Here is a 19,275-nt window from a genome sequence, read left to right as displayed (position 1 = left end):
GGACCTGTGGCCTCCAGTACAGAACAGAACTGGGTCACATCCAAGACAGTTACGTAGCGTGGAGTCTGGCTGACAACGGTACAGCTTGTGCTCAGATGTGGGTCAGAACGAGAGCTGCAGTACATGATAATGATTTGTGAGGGTGAAGGAGAGGATTTTTTTTTTTTGAACAAAAGGAAGAGAAACCAGCTCCTGATTTTTACTGGAATTATCTGAAGGGCTGAAACTTTGAAGACGTAGTTTAAGATAAAGAAATGAACCGATTACAGCAAAACATGCTGCGTATGATATATCAGAGCACATCTACAGTGCTGCCCAGACTAATGGAACAAAATACAGATTTCACTTTGAGGCTAATTAAAGGCAATTAAAAGTACATTATATAAAAACATTAAAAGCAACGACACATCAAGAAAAAGACATTTAAAAATAATTAAAAATGGTGATTAAAACATTCAAATGGGATAAAAAATACAGAAATAAGTTGCAGCGCAAGAAATTAATGAAGATCCTTAAATTTAGTTCAGTAATTAAAGCGCTGATTTGTTCCATTTTATTCATAAATGTAACTAAAGTTTGAATTTAGACTTTTTTTCAGAAAACCCCAATAAGTTGATATTAATCTGTTCTGTGGAAGTTTGAAGTGACGCTGAGGAGGATTTCAGGCTGAGAGCTGCAGTTTCCTTCCAAGAGCTATTAAACACTCATGTTCATATACAGGTTGTCTCACTTAATTAAACATATACTGTGAATCTACACACACACACACACACACACACACACACACACACACACACATCTACAGCAGCCTCTAAGTGTTGATTAGTCCCATGGAAAACAGGTAATTGAAGCTAAATGGCTAAATATAACCCTAAGTGTGATTAGCACTGATAGCATGTGATGTATGGTGCTCATTAGTGTGCAAGCACACAACAACCCCCCCCCCCCCCCATCCTATCACCCCCCTCCCCCACCACCAAACAGCTCACCTTCACACACACAGATGAGTCTCGTCTATTTAAAGGAACAGTCCTCCACTGATGATCAATAAGTGTTAAACCTTGTCATCCAATATTAAAGTTTAGAAAAGGTAGTCACCTGACCTTCAATGTAACCCAAATGTAAAAGATGTAGTTTCCATGGTAACGTCAAATCAAGGACAGATTAAAAAAAAAAAAAAAAAGAGGAAAAGGAGGTTTCTGGTCAAAATCCATCCATCCATCCATCCATCCATCCACCCATCATCCATCCATCCATCATCCATCATCCATCCATCCATCCATCATCCATCCATCCATCCATCCATCCATCCATCCACCCACCCATCCATCATCCATCCATCCATCCACCCACCTACCCACCCATCCCATTCCATCCATCCACCCATCATCCATCCATCCATCCACCCATCCATCCATCCCATCCATCCATCCATCCCATCCACCCATCCATCCATCCATCCATCCATCCATCCATCCATCCATCCATCCATCCATCATACATCCATCATCCATCCATCCATCCATCCATCCATCATCCATCCATCATCCACCCATCATCCATCCACCCATCCACCCATCCATCCATCCCATCCATCCACCCATCCACCCATCCATCCATCCCATCCACCCATCCATCCATCATCCACCCATCCATCCATCCATCCATCCATCCATCCATCCATCCATCCATCCATCATCCATCCATCATCCACCCATCATCCATCCACCCACCCACCCATCCATCCATCCATCCATCCATCCATCCATCCATCCATCATCCATCCATCATCCACCCATCATCCATCCACCCACCCACCCACCCATCCATCCATCCATCCATCCATCCATCCATCCATCCATCATCCATCCATCATCCACCCATCATCCATCCACCCACCCACCCATCCATCCATCCATCCATCCACCCATCCATCCATCCCATCCATCCATCCACCCATCCACCTATCCATCCATCCATCCATCCATCCCATCCACCCATCCATCCATCCATCCATCATCCACCCATCCATCCATCCATCCATCCATCCATCCATCCATCCATCCATCCATCCATCATCCATCCATCATCCACCCATCATCCATCCACCCACCCACCCATCCATCCATCCATCCATCCATCATCCACCCATCATCCATCCACCCATCCATCCATCCATCATCCACCCATCCATCCATCCATCATCCATCCATCATCCATCCATCCATCCATCCATCCATCATCCATCCATATTATTGATTGTTGTGTGTAAACCTCCGTCTGAACTTTGTAACAGTTAATTTTCGCGGCTGTACTCGTTTTACAGAATTCCTGCTGATTCAGCAGAATCTGAATAAAACAAACAAACACGAAGAGTCACTGAATAAACTGCTCGTTGTTGTTTTGTTTATTTTTTTAGCCGGCAGCACCGACGGCTCCTTTGTCAGACACGGTGTCTGCAGCGATAGCGTGTCAGCCCTGCAGCCGGCTGCTCACATGGTTCGTCCTGCTGGAGGAGCAGCAGGCACAACACATGATGTCGAGGTCCGAAAGCCCTGCGGTCCCTGAAGGGGGCGCTGTGAACGGGGTGGTTGGGAGGACGGGCCGTCGGGATACGATTATCATTTGGGTAGAAAACGTTGACAACAGATTTCGGTCAGATTGTGTTACATGAACGTTTCAGTACTTATAATAAGTCCTTTTAGAAGATGTTTGATTAAAACCAAATTCACATAACTTTTTAACACAGGGATGTGCATAAAAAAATATTTCCAAGTTTACTGGTTACAGATTTAAAAGGATGTTTTGCTCATTATTCTCAACAGTCACTTGAGTGCATTTGTTTTTAGTTTGAGGCGAAATAAAGCTGAACTCATCGAACTTCACTGTCGACAATCTCCTCCTCCAGAGGCCTCACGGTGCAATATCAGGTTGTTGGCCATATAGGAAATAGTCTCGCTGTGTGTGTGTGTGTGTGTGTGTGTGTGTGTGTGTGTGTGTGTGTGTGTGTGTGTTCTCTCCTGTGGATTTGCTGCTGCGCTGCACCCACATCTATCAGCTTTCAGCAGCTTGAATTAAAGCCTCTCTTCGCCCTGTAGAACGACCGTCAGCGCTCCTCTGCTGTTTTTTTTGTTTTTTGTTAAAGCTTTAATATCCTGACCGGTCGGTTCAGTTTAAAATGAGCAGACGGAGTTAAAACTTGAGAACCTGACGAGGGAAAGAGGAAGAGAGAACAGAAGAAGAAAAAACAAAAAGGGAGAAATTTAAATTTAAATTTAAATTTCAACAAAAACTCCCTGCTGGGAATCACCAGAAGAATCATATTGAATAAGATATTTTTGCGTCACAATTAAGTCGCTCAGACCATTTCCTGGCTTTAATTAGCAGTTAGTGAGTACAGTTTGGCCTCAGTGGATAATTACTGGTTGTTCCTGGGAAGTGATTTAGATATAAAAACAGAACACTTGGAAGAATATTACTGTATAATGTCTGTTTGGTGAGCCGTCTTTAATAAGCAGTAACTTGCATTAAACGGTCGCTTATGTAAAGTGTTGATTTTGGCCGGCTCACTGGTGAACAGATGCCGCCGGGCTGGTTGGACTCTCCTCCCTGCTTCCTGTCTTCATGCTAAGCTAAGATAATGACTGACTGGCTCTAGTGTACAACAGAGCGATGTTGATCTAACTGTTGGCAGGAAAAAGAAGAAGCGTCTTCCAAACTGTTGATCTGTTTCTTTTAGTTTGATACATTCGATGGTTTATTTTTCTTCCCTCGTCGTCTTGTCTCCGCTTCATCTCTGAAACTTGTCGTTGCATCGTTGACATGACTGAAACTTGAAATACTGCAACAGCACAAGGTGCTCGTAGTCTTGTAGGGACGAAACACAGACTGGATATAAACGTGTTCGTAGCTTCAGGTCTGTAAAATGGTTCTGATCCAGAAGTGTCTTCAGCTGCAATACCAGCGAGTGCCACTAGAGGTCGGCTCCAAAAAGCCTCCGGCTCCATAGACTCCCATTCAACTTCTCTCATCAAATCCAAAGTGAATAAAATGTGTCCATCAGTTATCTCGGTGTTGTTAGCTAAAGTCACTCCTTCTTCTTAGTTTTCTGGAGGTCCATCTGAAAATAATCCCTCATTCATCAGAAAAGAAGATGTAAAGATATAAATACTAGATTTGCGTGAATGTGTCAAATTACCCACAATCCCACAGTGAAAAACTAAACTCATGCACGTTAGTTAAAAACAGGTTCGTCCCTTTTTTTCTTCGACCTCCGTGTTGTTTCTGTCAGCTGAGTTCAGCACAATAAAAGTCCAGTGAAACATGATGTAACCAGAAGAACATCTTTCAGGGAATACGAGTCGCAACTCAGCACTCGTCTAGTTGTGTAGAATCACCCCCCCTCCCTCCCCCTCCCTCCACCTCCCTCCTCCTCCCCCTCCCTCCCTCCCCCTCCCTCCCCCTCCCCCCTCCAGCTCGGTCTGATTGCCGTTTTCATTTCGTCAGCTTGGCCTCGGCTCGGTCTCTCCTTCTCCCACATGTTTCCTATTGTGTGGATTGAAGTGAAATGGATAGCGGGTCATTACGGCGAGCCGCCCTCAGCCTGATTACACCGTAACACCGAGTGTGTTTACTTCCACATGACTGTTGTGTGTTTTTGGTGTTTTGGGGGAGAAAGTGAGCAGATTAGAGAGTTTCAGCTGAAGGTGGACTCACACACCTGCACCGTGTCAGGTCTCATTCTCCTGGGTTTGCCTCGTCCTCCTCCTCATTCTCCTCTTCCTCGTCCTCCTCTTCCTCCTCCTTGTCCTCATCCTCCTCGTCCTCCTCCTCCTCCTCCTCGTCCTCCTCTTCCCCCTCCTTGTCCTCCTCCTCCTCCTCCTCGTCCTCCTCCTCCTCCTCCTCCTCCTCTCTGTGTTTTGGTATGACCTCGCTGAGGTCAAGGTCGCTGTGTTCTGCCTTTGCTCACTCTGTAACGGTCTCTGTGGGAGTTTGAGGTTGCGCTGCTCGTCTACAGACCTCAGCTAATCTTAGCCCCGTCTGTCGCACCCCCCCCACACACACACACCCCCCCTCCTCCTCCTCCCTTCGACCCGGTTCTGCTCAGATTAACACTTTTCCACGAAGTCTCTCCAGAGTAGAATAAATAAAATGCTGCAACACCGTCAGAGAACAAAAACAAAAACGAGTCAAATCAACACAGAAAGTTTGAAATAATCTGGAACTTTGAATCAGTCAGTAATTAATTATTGAACACTGGAAACAAAACGGGACGAGTACGTGGGGAATAAAGTGGGAACGGTTTCTTACTGTGTTTCTACTTTCCAAAATCTGCTTTTACAACCGCAGCGTCGTTACTTTGGACGTGTGTGAGGTCTGAAATGATTTCCAGTAAAACGTGCGTCTGGATGTAGAAACGAGGCAGAAGACTCGGACGTCAGCTCTGATTTAAACTCTTGGATGGAGATGTTTCTTCCAGCGTGTGTTCCTCCCTGATTCGACACTCCAAAACTCTCGTGTCATAACGTCATGCTGAGCTTTCTTCACCTTGATTTGGTGACTCTATTAAAACGACTGTGTTGTGATGAAGGAGGTGAGCTGGAGTCTCTGTTATTATTTCCTTTTTTCACAACCAGCTGTCCTCCAAAAGCTCTCGGCTAACAAATCAGCTGCTGTGTTTATGCCGTCAGTTTCCCGTTTTACTAAATGAACCCATCAAGAGTCGTGTTTCAGCTTCATGTGAAAATCTCAGGGAGGTTTCCTGAAACAGAGTCCGAGTGGTGAAGGAACAAAACTCTGGTTCCTTTTTCAAATATTTAAAGTCAAGATCAGTTTTCAATTATAAAAAAAAATATTTAAAAAATCACCTGGAGTTCAACTTTTCAAACCTGAAATGTGGAGAATATTTGTGCAGAAGTCTTATCGTGTTGTCATCTGAAGGTTTGAGTTACGTGATGTATTTTTGTAATGTTTCTCCTGCGTACCTCGACATGTCGTTGTGAAACTGACCTCCTCACGAGGTCTGCGGTCCGCTGACCCGGCACTAACGTGGGTCGCCGCCTGTCTGCACTCCGTGAGGTTTCTTTTTTTTTTGGGCCTCCGCCGACTGATGCCGAGATTGTTTCAAGCCTGTCGCAACAACGCGCTTTCGACATCGTTCCTGAAGCGTGTAACCGAGGAAAACGCTCCCGGCTGCCGTTTGTGTTCCTGAGAGGAGAGTCGGGAAAACACGCCTGGGATTACACAGCTGCGGAGGCCGACGGGTTGCGGTGACTTCCCTCGTTTTGCTGACAGATTTCCTGTTTGCTTTCTCCCTCCGTGGTCCAGACCCGGTCTGGAGCGAGTCGGGTCGTCGGTCTCCGAATCAAGAGTCCTCTTTGTTTGCGTAGTAGAAGTCGAGAAAAGGAGTTTTTGTCTCGTGGAAGCGATGAGCTCATTTATGTTTGTGTGATGTCATTGGAAGCTGCAGCTGGACATCACTTAATCAAAGATATTCATATATTTAAATTTGTATGTACTTTTATTCTGCTATTTCACTGAAAAACACCAAATACTTCAGCAGCAATAAGAAGACTGTTGAAGGCTCGTCCAGTTCTCCTGCCGGACTCTTAAACAGGAGGAGCGAATGACAAGTCCAGAGTATCCGATCAATACGTCACCTCATTCAAGCTCAACAAAATGTCTGACCTTTGAATTACAGCTGAAACCATCACATTATTATTTTTAACAAAAAATGCCAAAACTTCTCCAGTTGTTGATTCTCTATGAAGAAGATATATTAATTTTTATTCCAGCGGATCAATACTGCACACCGAGTTCAAGACCTTTGAATCAGACGTCAGTTTGGCTGTTTAGAAAACTGAAGTGTGTTTTAGGAAATCTGGCAAAACTCAGAAGTTCAGAAATAGATTTTGGACAAAACAAGCAACAATATTTGAGATGACGGCCATCCTTTTGGATAATCGTTAGGATTATTCCCGACTATAATATTTCAACGGTTTGAGGTTTGACCGGCGCTCTTTTAACGGCGTCATCTCGCTGCGTCGTTCTTCTTCTGTGGTTTTTACGGCACCACAGAACTGCTGACGGTGTGTTTTGGTTTCGCAAAAGTGAAAGGAGAGCCCGAGAAGTTCTGCAGCGAAAAAGGTGGTGATTAAAGGGTCTATTATATATGCATTATATGTTCCAGTGTTTAATGGCAGTAAATGTCTCTCCACGTGTTATTAAAGCGTGATTAGACGTATACTTTAATACGGGCATAAAATGAGCAGAAAGAAACGATTAAAATGTTAATTGCAGTTATTTTTATGACACTTAATCGCCAACTAAAGCTTCATGATCATGGCAGACCGTTCATGCACGACCACAAACATTTCAACACATTACAGCGCAAACATTTAATGGAATCAAATATTCTGCAAAGGAATCAATAATAAAACTGATCATTATTTTCGACCCTGAAAACATTCAGTATGTCGTGAGTCTCCAGTTTCCATCTTGTGATTTACACTGAATACGACAGAAGAAATGTCTCCTGCTCAAATAATCAGCGCCGCTCGCTCTCATTCTCCGTGTCCACTTTTATTGATATATTGGCTTCAGATTGAAGAACTGTGGTGGAGGAGCGGGACCGCGGCCTGTTGATGTAATATAATTCTGGGTGAGATGACGACGACGTGACGTGACTCTACGTGACGAGGGAATAAATCAAGCGGCAGATAGACGGGGAAGATTTAGGTTTTGGATTTTGGAGGCCAGAAACAAGGCAGAGTGTAATTTTTTTCGGACGGCCGCAGAAGTTCAGGGGTTTCTGGTGAAACAAAACTGCACGATTACTGATGTGGTGCAAGCAGGGACTGTGTCTTGCCTTGAAAAACACACACACAACACACACACACACACACACACACACACACACACACACACACACACACACACACACACACTCAGCTCACATCCGTAAGGATTAATTCCCCTCCGAGACCTCTGGTTTCCTCTCTGTGGCCCGGCTGCCAGCGTATTGTTCCAGCCAGAGTTATGATGATGATTTATGAGCTGTAAGACGGCTGAGAAGTGGACTGACTCACACTTTCCATTGTAATTTACTTTTCAATTATTGTTAGGTCTTTTTTTTTTTTTTTTTTTTTTTTTAGTTTAGGGTGGGTGGGGGGGTGTGTGTGCAAGCAAGTGGATCAAAGTTGATCAGAAATGTGAGCAGAGTTTTACACATAAACACACATGCACAACCAATCACGTGTGTTTGTGTGTGTGTGTGTGTGTGTGTGTGTGTGTGTGTGTGTGTGTGTGTTGTGTGTATGTGTGTGTGGTGTGTGTGTGTGTGTGTGTGTGTGTGTGTGTGTGTGTGCGTTCTCCCGTGGCAGGGTCAGGTCTCTGCTTGTTGTCAACAAACCTCAGTAATTAGCTTTGACTTACGGCTTTTTCGTCGCTCGCAGACGACAACTCGTTCAACAAAACATGGAACAGCAACAACATGACGTCCAGAGGGAGCGTCTGTCCGTCACAGCGGCGTCTGTCCGTCACAGCGGCGCCCTGTAACACCGACATGTTCACTGACACGGATTACAGAGAGGTCCCGAGGTTTGTATTACAAAGCGGGATGCATCGCCATGGTAACCGTAGAGCTCAGAGTGATTTCTTTAAATTTAGATTTCGTTTCATTGAATTGTTTTCCAGACACATCCTTTGTGTGTTTGGCAGCTTTGCTGCGTTCAGCCTGGATTACGAGTTTAACGTCTTCTTATTTTTATAAGACGATCGTTTTTTTCTCCCCCGTTTATGAAACAAGTCTCTCTGCTGCCGGCACACTGAAAGTTCGTGATTGGTCAGATGCTGCAAGCTCCTCCTCTTTTACGTGAACACGCTCGTCCATCATGTCCCACCGTCCCAAAGCTTGGTGCATGTACCAAACCGTTCATGATTGATTGGTTTTATTGGGATGATAATTCCTCCTCCTGACAGCTCCTAAAGCTTCAGGCATGTTTTCCAAACTTATTGAAAATACTTTCTCAGCAGTTATCACACTTTCAACATTTGTTTCTTATCAGCTTCCTTCCAGCAAGCATTCGTTTTTCTTTTTTTAAATTAAATTATTTACGGCCACGTACTCATCTGCATATGGATGTATGAATTATCTCCTACATGCATAATTTAACTCCTTTGTAGAAAACAATGCAAATGATTCCAGAGAGTGTTTTCAGGTTTGTAATAATTAGATAAGTCGAATGTTTCAGATCCCTCTCGGCTTTTTTGTGAGTCGTCGAAGGATGAAAGTAGAAAAACACGATATTCTCGGAGCTTGTCGAGGTGGAAATGTGCAGATGTCGTTAAAGAGCAGATATCAAACTCTGAGATTTGTCAGAACTTCAAACTGTTGTACGAACTCTGCTGCTTTTATTATTCAGCGATGAACAGCTCGGATTAGTTCTACCTTTTAACGACGTCACATCGGATCAGCACCGACACGTTAACGGGTGTAATAACAACCACATGGGCTGGAGAAGCACACGGGGGTTGGTCGGGCTGTTTCTTCTTCTGTGGTGTCCTCCGGGAGATGTCCGGGGGAGGGACGGCGAGGGAGGGAGGGAGTTTGCTGACTCAGCGGAGCTCTAATGAGAGAAAGAGCGAGGTGCTCGGTGTCAGTCACACAGGAAGTTTTATATAGACTCACAAGCAGAAAACACACACACACACACACACACACACACACACACACACACACACACGTTCGTGTTACCACCTACTCCCATGTGGCTCGCTATAACACACACACACACACACACACACACACACACACACACACACACACACACACACACACACACTACTCTCATCTCTTTTACTAGGTTATTTTTACTCGCCCTCTTTTCTTTTCTTTATCGTCTACATCTTACACACACACACACACACACACACACACACACACACACACACACACCCTTGCCCTTTGACCTTTATTACCCCCATTACTGTGTGTACACATTAGCCACGGGCCGCGGCGGCCTCTAATTTGAACTAAATGTGTTCACATTTATGTAAAGGGAGCTAATGGGAGAAATGAGTCCTGAGGTCTGCAAACGTGTGTGTGTGTGTGTGTGTGTGCGTGTGTGCGTGTGTGTGTGTGTGTGTGTGTGTGTGCCCTGGAGAGCCTGTTCCTCTCAGCAGGGAGTCTGTCCAGCATGCTATAAAACTCCACAGCTCTCCGGCTAAATGTGCCTGAAATGAAGGTTTAATGTGCTGGAAAACTGCTAGTTGGGTTTGAATGGTGCGTGTGTGTGTCTCTGTGTGTATGTGTGTTTGTGTGTTAATAGATTGTGTGGGTGTTTCTATATCACTAAATGTAATTGTGTGTATGTGGATAAAGTGCATTTCTGTCTATGTGGTCATATATCCGTGTACATGTGGAGGGGTGTGTTTCAGAGGCCAATCAACACCCTCGGGGCCGGCCAGCCCCACCTTCATCTGTGTGTGTGTGTGTGTGTGTGTGTGTGTGTGTGTGTGTGTGTGTGTGTGTGTGTGTGTGTGTGTGTGTTTTTTAACATTTAATGATAATTGCAGCAATAAAAGCAAACGGCTTCTCCCATTCAGATTATTTGTATTTATGTGTTCGGTTGTTTGTAACAAACACGTTTTAAGACGATATTAAAGCGCCGTGTTTTGTTTACAGAGCCGTCGGTGACTTCATAACGTTCGGAGATGCCTGTTGATGTATGCAACTAATAGCATGTTTATATGAATTGGTAACGCAGACTTTCTGTCTGTAAAAAGCTTGACGTTTTAAAGGTCCCATGTTTGACATCTTTCTGCTGTTTTATTTGCAGGCTTCATCTCCATTACAAGATATTTGTGTGATTTATTTGTTCAAGCTTCTCTGCTGCTCCACCAACAACAGGCTGTTTTGTGTTTTTAAGAAGCAGTGCCATCAATCATCCTCTCCTCTGATTGGCTGACTCTTGTCTGAGTGACACCAGAATAGCCTCAGGTGTTCTTCGCTCGTGTAGCTTGCTAGCTCTGTTTTTCTGCATCGCGGGTCGTGTTGGGGCGGTCACATGACATCAGCGTGACTTTGTGACATCACAAACTTACCGACATCTAGACGGTACAGCGGTTTGTTTTGACACTTTCACTGTATTTATATTGGACCTAGACTTTCTTCATGATCAATGAAGAACTGGAGATCGGAGGTTTTACACGATGGGACCTTTAACGCTTCTCCAGGAGATTCACTGCAGTTTTACAGACTTTCTTCCTGTGTTGGAATTATTTACTTTCAGTGATGAGATTTGGCTTTGTCATATTCATTAACTCCAGCCTGCCGTATCAGCATCCTGAGCCATGTGCATCGTTGCATACGCAACCAGAACTATTGATTCAACGTTTAAGAATATGAATCTTCTTTTTTTGGGATTCCTTCCTCTTGTAAATGTGGAACCGTTTCCAATTCAGAAACACCTTCAGTGTGCGTCTCTGAAGTTAAATGAAACCGATCGAGCTTGACGTGGACGTTCTCATTTGTGTGATGTTCAAAGCAGACTTGTGTTACAGTATATATCTTTTTTAAAATGACGTGAACACGTTGTGTCTCGGTGTGTTTTGGATTCGTCTTGCCACGGGCTGTTTGGTCTGTTTCTACTTTCAAGTTCAGTCGTCGTCTTCGGCCCGGATCGCGTTAATAACCTCGGAGACGTCGAGCGTCCCCGTTAGTTTTGAATGTGGTTAATATTTGGTGCGTTTGGGGGGTAAAACCTTCGACGGTCTCACCGTGGAGGGACGCTGAGATCACATCCTCTGAATTGTGCAAGCGCTGGATGAGTTTTTCATCTTGTCCTCGGCTAACTGAAGCCAGCTGAGCACACCGGCGGGAGTCACGAGGGGACGGATCTCATCTTTAATCTAATAAAGGGACTCGGCCGAGGCTGGAATTAATCAGATCTGCGAGGGAGGAGAGCTTTGAACACGAAGACGTGGGGAGAGAAAGCGAGGAAGCATTTTGACCGAAGAGAGAATATGATTGGACGTAATGAGCGCCTGAGTGTCAGAACATGAAATAGGTTTTTATGAATCACCTCCGTTTTTCCTTCGGGCCTCGGCGGTCCTCGTTTGTTTGAGCTGAGACGGACCACCGAGTCGTCTTCTGTCATTTCTATGTAGTCCAGCTGTCATTCAGACTTCCTGATTGGACCACGTCGGACCAGTTCTGTTCCCGTCTGGTTCGGCCGCTGATGACGCCTTATATAATGATCACATCATATCTTTAAGTTTTAATGATTCTTTTGAGACTTCTGGTACATTAAAGTCTCTTTGTTTTAAATACAGAAAGAAAATCCACACATGCATCCCAGAATCTCCACTTCTGAGCACATTTTCCAAATAAAACTGAAGACATCTTTTTATCGAGGCCCTGTTGTTTTACTCTTTATTTATTCTTTAATTTCACAATTTTCTTCTTGTTTTTTTAATTTATTTTTTTTATTGTATTTTCAGTTAAGTTTGGTGGTTTTTATGTAGCTTGAAGCAAAACTTTCCTCCCAAATGTTTTCTTCTTTTCTTTTCTTTTTGCTTCGACCCTCTGTTCAAATTCTTTTCTTAAGTGTTTCCCTTGTTTTGAGGTATTTAAGCTTTATTATGTCATTAAATTGCAGAGTGTTTCTCAGATCTAACCGTCAATCATCTGGTCCTTTCTTTGTTCCAGTTTCTTTCTCTTCTTAATTGTAATTTTCTCTCATAATTCTAGATTTTCCCAGTGTATTCATTTGACATAAATTCACCATAAATTGGATGTATTTTATGTGCAGAACTTCTCGGTTTCTTCTTCCTAAATTGCTCCGTCGTGTTGCTCCTCCAGCTGATCGCGGTGTATGACGAGCAGGAGCCCCACCACGGAGGCGACGGCACCAGCGCCAGCTCCACCGGGACGCAGAGCCCCGACCTGTTCGCTGCGGACCTCAGCGCCGGCAGCGGAGCCTCGGCCTTCCAGCCCTACCAGGCCGCCAGCGAGATCGAGGTCACGCCTTCGGCCTTGCGAACCAGTAAGTCCAAAAGAGAAGGAATGAAACTGAAAGTCTCTTCCTCCCGTATTTCCCTCGTTTTCATCCTCATTGGAGTCGAATGTGAGCGACTTCAACCGATACAGAAAGCCAACATCTCACCCAGCTGGCGTTGATTGGACAGGAGGAGTCGTTACCTCCGTTTGATCTCCGGCCAAAGCTGCCAGTTGGTCGTCTTCTCTGCGTCTTAAATGAAACGTGACTCTGAGCCGGTTTCACGTCCGCGGAGCCGCCGGCCGAGTCGCTGGTCCGGCTGTCAGCACCGAGAAAACCGACTCCTGAAGGTGGATCATGAAAAGCGTTTTCACACACAACGTTCAGCAGACGCAAACAAAACACACACGCACACACACACACACACGCACACACACACGCACACGCGCACGCACGCACACACACACACACACACACACACACACACACACACACACCCACACACACACACACACACACACACACACACACTGTGGCGCTGCTGCTGTGTTTTAACTCAGTTTTTTGCAGTCTCATCAAACAGTGCAATTTCAGTGAAATTTTAAACTTATATTAAAGAACAAAGTTCATACCTACTGCTGAAATATACACATTTGAACATTGAATAATTCTGCTTTTCATAATTCAATAAATTAAAGGGAAAGTATTTGCAATTTGCAATTCATATTTGCAACACTGAAAGTCCATCTCTGGTTTCTCCACTAATGACGTGTGATTGACACAGAAGAACCCGAATTTTCCTTCTTCTGTCTTCTAACACACACACACACACACACACACACACACACACACACACACACACACACACACACACGGCGTGAGGAAGGCCACTCGTGTCCTAATTGGATTTCTGGACGAGATTCTGAATTTGAATTTTGGGTGAGAAATGGAAATGTGGGGGATAATCACACCTGCCAGTTGCCTCCAATCCGACGTCCTCATGATAAATTCTAACCCGGCTTAATTGACGACCGCGAATCTCATCAGCTGCATTTTAATGGGTTTTAAGAGAAATGTCTGACATGGAGAAGAAGTTTGATTATTTCTTCTTTTTTTTCTAATGAGAGCAGCTTGGCGTCGGAGGACGAGGAGCGCCGGACTCTCTGCGGGGCTCCACCCAGGTTTTTTTTTTTTTTTTTACTCGTTCGGCCCACGAACTCATCGAAACGTTGTGAAGCTTATTAGACGGAGAGATTTATGGAAATCCACTAATGGATTGATGTTTCTTGGCTTTGTTCAACTCCGATGAGAAAAACGCTGATTAGAAGGACGATGTGACCGCTGGGGACGCGTGAGGACGACATGTCCAGAGACAGATGTCACTTACGCTCTTTAAATATCCACCTGCAGCTTTTTGATTCTCCTTTAATGCTTCAAATTATTTTCCTGTTATTGGCATGGATTTTTTTGCAAAATCTGTTATTATGTGAGTCATAGTTCCTCTTGAGGCCCTCCTCCGGGCCCAACGATGACCCGTCTCCTCTATCTGCATGCAGCAGGTCGGTTTCTGCAGAACCGGCTGTCCTCTGTGAAGTGTGATAATCGCTCTTTAATCTGTGTCTGATTTTCTCTTGTGATCAGACAGAAGCAGCGAGCGAGACGTGTTCTTCTCTTTGTCTTCATAATCTTCGTGTCTCAACGGATTCATGATTTAGCAGTTGGCATTTTGATATTTTTCTGTTTGAGGTTGTTGAGATATCTGAAGGAGTTTGAAACGTGATCACCGAGCTGTTGTGCTGCACTTCGAATAAGTTTTTCCTGATCGGTGTGTCTGACTGAAAGATTGCAGCCTGTAAACACAGTGAATGTGGACTGGGACCACAGACTGTTTATTAAGGAGTTCGGAGCTTCAGGTCTGTAAAATGGTTCCGATCCAGAAGTGTCTTCAGCTGCAATACCAGCGAGTGCCACTAGAGGTCGGCTCCAAAAAGCCTCCGGCTCCATAGACTCCCATTCAACTTCTCTCATCAAATCCAAAGTGAATAAAATGTGTCCATCAGTTATCTCGGTGTTGTTAGCTAAAGTCACTCCTTCTTATTAGTTTTCTGGAGGTCCATCTGAAAATAATCCCTCATTCATTAGAAAAGAAGATTCAAGAAGACCTGTTTTTGGGGGCGTGTCTGTTTGATTGACAGGCCTGTGGTGCAGTCAGGTTACAGCTGTCGGTGGGCGGGACGTAGTATCGTCAGGTTTCCGATCAGATCGGTCAGATCCACCTCTGGCTCCTCCCCCAGCTCGTCCAAATATGGTCACTTCCTGCTCCAAACCGCTCCAAACTAACAAAGATGGTGACGGACAGAATCTGAACTGGAGGATTCATAACGTTCACAAACCAACGATGACATCACTGATGGATGATGACATCACTGATGGTTGATGGTTGCCAGAACCAGGGATGCACTCCTGCTTCCTGTCTGCCTCGTGGAGCTGCTGAGATCTGTCAGGACTCTCCGCCTCCTCCTGAACTCTCCGAGCGATGGAGGTCCCACGCTCCGGCTGACCCGACAACAACCACCGCTCAGCCAAGTGCACCAGTGTGCACACAGACTCTCAGCAGCTACTGTAGCTGTTGGCTGACATATGTCCAAACACAAACATGTGTGTGTGTGTGTGTGTGTGTGCACACGTGCACAAAGACATCAGCTTACAATAAACACACACACACAATCTACAAACATGTCTGTTTATTAGAAATAAACAGACACAAACACGGTTAATCACGTCACGATTTTACTCTCACAACACACACACACACACACACACACACACACACATACACACACACACAAATATCTCCGACATACACTAATAACACACTCGCCAACTGAGTCACAGGAGAATATGGGAACGTGACACTTGGCGTTGACATCTGAAGACGTCTTTTCGTTTCCTGTCCTCCAGTCCGAGAGCCGCTGCAGCCAATCAGATCGCACCGTCCCGCGGAGATCTGCCGAGCTCGGAGCTTTTTCACGAACGCCGACCGACGCGCAGTCCTTCCGTGTTGGAGGTTTTTGTTTGGAGCTCGAACCGCCGCCCACGTGCTGCGACTTCAGAGCAGACTGAAGAGTTTTAATGGAAGGCCTCCACTGACTCAGGCTCCTCCCACACAGAGGCTGCTGCTCTGCGGGATGAAGGAGGAACTGGAGCCGCCCGATTAGTGATAAATCTGATTAACTCCCAAAGAGACGATAATGGAATCTTTCCATTATTAGCACACATTGTTTGAGGAATATAATTTCTTCCAGCAATTAAGTATTCACATCATTCATCCCCAAATTTGTTCTCATGAGTCTTATGGACTTGCAGCAAGCAGTTTATTTTTCTATATATTCATCACTTTAAAAATAATACAGTAATATTATTTCTCCGTGGAGTATAAATCTTTCAGGAAATTAAAAAGTTAGAAACCCGTTTTTCCCCCGTCTCTCAGATATGCCGCTCCACGTGCGGCGCAGCAGCGACCCCGCCCTCATGACCATCAACGGGCCGTTCGGCGGCGGCGGCGGCGGCGGCGGCGAGTTGCGGGTCCACGTGGAGGAGACGCCGTCGAGGAAGAACCCGACCCGCTGGTCCACCACCGCCGGCTTCCTGAAGGCTCGACACCCCACCGGCACCAACAGCCTGGAGAGGAAGGTGAGAAGATATCACCAACCCCTGCACCACTTTATGTATTAATACCTCATGAAAATCATCAGGAAGGAGTTCAAAGGCTTTCATTCATGAACAACACATGAATTAAACTCATCAAACTATGATTATGATTTATTAAGCATGATCAGGAGGAAGTCTTTGATTTTTGTGTTTATTTACTTGCAGGTTTCTATGAATAAAACACCAACATAATAACTCAGACATCATAATAATTGAACACACTCGTGAGGAGTTAGTGATGATGTCATAATGTGCTGAATTCATGCTGATCATGTTTTAATAAATCATAATCATAGTTTGATGAGTTTAATTCATATGTTGTTCATGAAGGAAAGACTTTGAACTCGTGTTGCGTCCTGATGATGTCATGAGCTGTGAATCCTGCAGGATAATTCATCCATGAATACTCAAATATTAATTTCAGATTTTATGACCTTGTTGGAGCTTCTCGAACAAAAGCAACATATTCAGTGAAATTGATCAAAGTTGAACCTTTTTTTTTTTTTGTGCTTTGTTTTATTCATGTATTCAATAAGAAAACAAACTTAAAGAAAAGTTTGCTGCGTTTTAAAATATGAAAACATTTCTGAAAAGCCTTCTGTGTCCGTGCAGGCGAAAGGCATGGACACGTACCGCAGCCTGCCGCGGGACGCCGGGACGTGGGCCAATCAGAGAGAGTTCCAGAGGGAGACGGCGAGGTCGTCGCTCAGCGCCAATCACCCGATGGTGGACCGCTGGCTGGAGAGACAGGAGCAGGTAGGACCGGAACCCAACACCACACACCGGGTACAGAACCGGGTTCAGGACAAGTCCGATACCTTCGGGATATTTATCCTTCACATCACTCTGACAGCCCGTCTGAGCGGCCTGGATCCGGTCCAGAGCCCGACCCGGTTCCACCGCTCCCCGAGGCTTAAGAGTGAAGAACTTCCACCATAAATCCAAACGGACGCAGGCGTCACGGATGCAGCACGATTTCCATGTTAAATAACGTCCAGCACACACGGTTCTGTTTAACGGGATGTGGAGAACGCCGCGGGGTTCCCGGTTCTGTTCCCTCCGGGGTCAAACACGCCAAAGATGAAATATGAGACCGCATCACGACCCGCGTGCATCATCCACATTAGAACCGGGCTTTGGGCTGGAAGTTTTCCCTTCTAAAATATCAGCAGACTGAATGTTGTTTAACACTAATTAGTTCTTGTTCTTCCGGGCTGCTGGTTCTGTGTTGATCTGACATTGTTGTGCAAGTATGAGAGTTTGGTTTAATGATGTGGGTTTTAATCAAAGTATGTTATTACTGAACGGGCTGTTGTTTGTGACGTTCACTGAACAGCAGCAACAAGGAAACCAAAAATCTGCTTCCTGCCTGTTGGAGTCTTCATCTTTTAGTCTTCGTCGAATTGTTGCTGCATGAAGGGATGAAAACCGAACTTGTCACAAAGACGTCCGATGTCAAAGTATTTTTTGAGCTCATCTGATGCGTTTAACGATTTTCTGGGAAGTCAAATAACTTTGACAGAGTGTCAAATCCTGGATGCTAATTTTTTCCCGTCTACTGACTGTTGGTTGTTGTTTTAATCGTACTCCACAGCAGTCTGGTAACGTGGAGACTTCTCACTCACTCTCTGTCTTGTTGTTGATTCGTCATCTTCCTCTGAGTGCCGTTTACCTCCGACTTGTCCCGTTTTTCTGGTTCGGAGCTCCTTTATAAAACGTCTCTCCCACCGAAGGGTTAAATATTCAACAGGTTCTCTTCCTGTATCAGAATCTGTTTCCATCTTCTGGCTGTATGAACGAGGTTCACGGCAGGATGTGGAGTCAGTGTTAATGACCTGCTGAAGGCCATCTGCCCTCACACACACACACACACACACACACACACACACACACACACACACACACACACACACACACACACACACCCTCAGCTCATCCCTCTGACATCCCTCACAGTGACATGAACAGCTACATTAATCTGTGTGTGTGTGTGTGTGTGTGTGTGTGTGTGTGTGTGTGTGTGTGTGAGTGTGAGTGTGTGTGTGTGTGTGTGTGTGTGTGTGTGTGTGGCAGCTCAGAAAATGACCCACTCAAACACTCGCGGTTACATCATTATGTGTGATGTCAATCTATTTCCTTATCAGTACCTCTCTCTCTCTCTCACACACACACACACACACACACACACACACACACACACACACACACACACACACACACACACACACACACACACTGCTGTCGTGCAGACTCTCCGCTTGCTGTCACTGCTTCCCGTCACTCTGATTTAAGCTCCACTTCGCTGTCTTTGTTCCAGGATGAAATGATGCAGCGCTGCTGCAGCATGAGAGGAATCTTCTTTTTCTTCCAGACCTGATGATCAGATGAGAGAAACGATGAGAAACACCAGACCGAGGAGCAGTCAGCTCTGATACAGCTGCTTTAATACGTTTGGAGCGATCTCCTCGGTCTGATTCTGTTGTTTGTAACGGCAGAATAACCCGACTCAGCACTTTTCATTCAGTCAGAAATGAGCCAGAAACAGAAGAAGTGAAGGAAGAGCTCG

At 45.1% G+C, this 19,275-nt stretch overlaps 1 protein-coding gene across 1 annotated transcript in view; it reads left to right on the top strand.

Moving 5' to 3' along the window:
- LOC138214100 (partitioning defective 3 homolog) overlaps positions 1–19,275 on the top strand; it is a 199,383-nt gene that overhangs the window by 56,253 nt on the left and 123,855 nt on the right. The window contains 3 exon segments of the mRNA XM_069175470.1: positions 12,863–13,046; positions 16,489–16,691; positions 17,322–17,465. Of these exon segments, the coding sequence (XP_069031571.1) occupies positions 12,863–13,046; positions 16,489–16,691; positions 17,322–17,465 (531 nt within the window).

Source organism: Embiotoca jacksoni, unplaced genomic scaffold (genome assembly GCF_022577435.1).
Source record: "Embiotoca jacksoni isolate LCO1_2020_lvr unplaced genomic scaffold, fEmbJac1.0.p SCAF_67, whole genome shotgun sequence".
Classification (NCBI taxonomy): domain Eukaryota; kingdom Metazoa; phylum Chordata; class Actinopteri; family Embiotocidae; genus Embiotoca; species Embiotoca jacksoni.
Note: the sequence above shows the minus strand (reverse complement) of the source record. Positions and strands in the feature narration are given on the sequence as shown.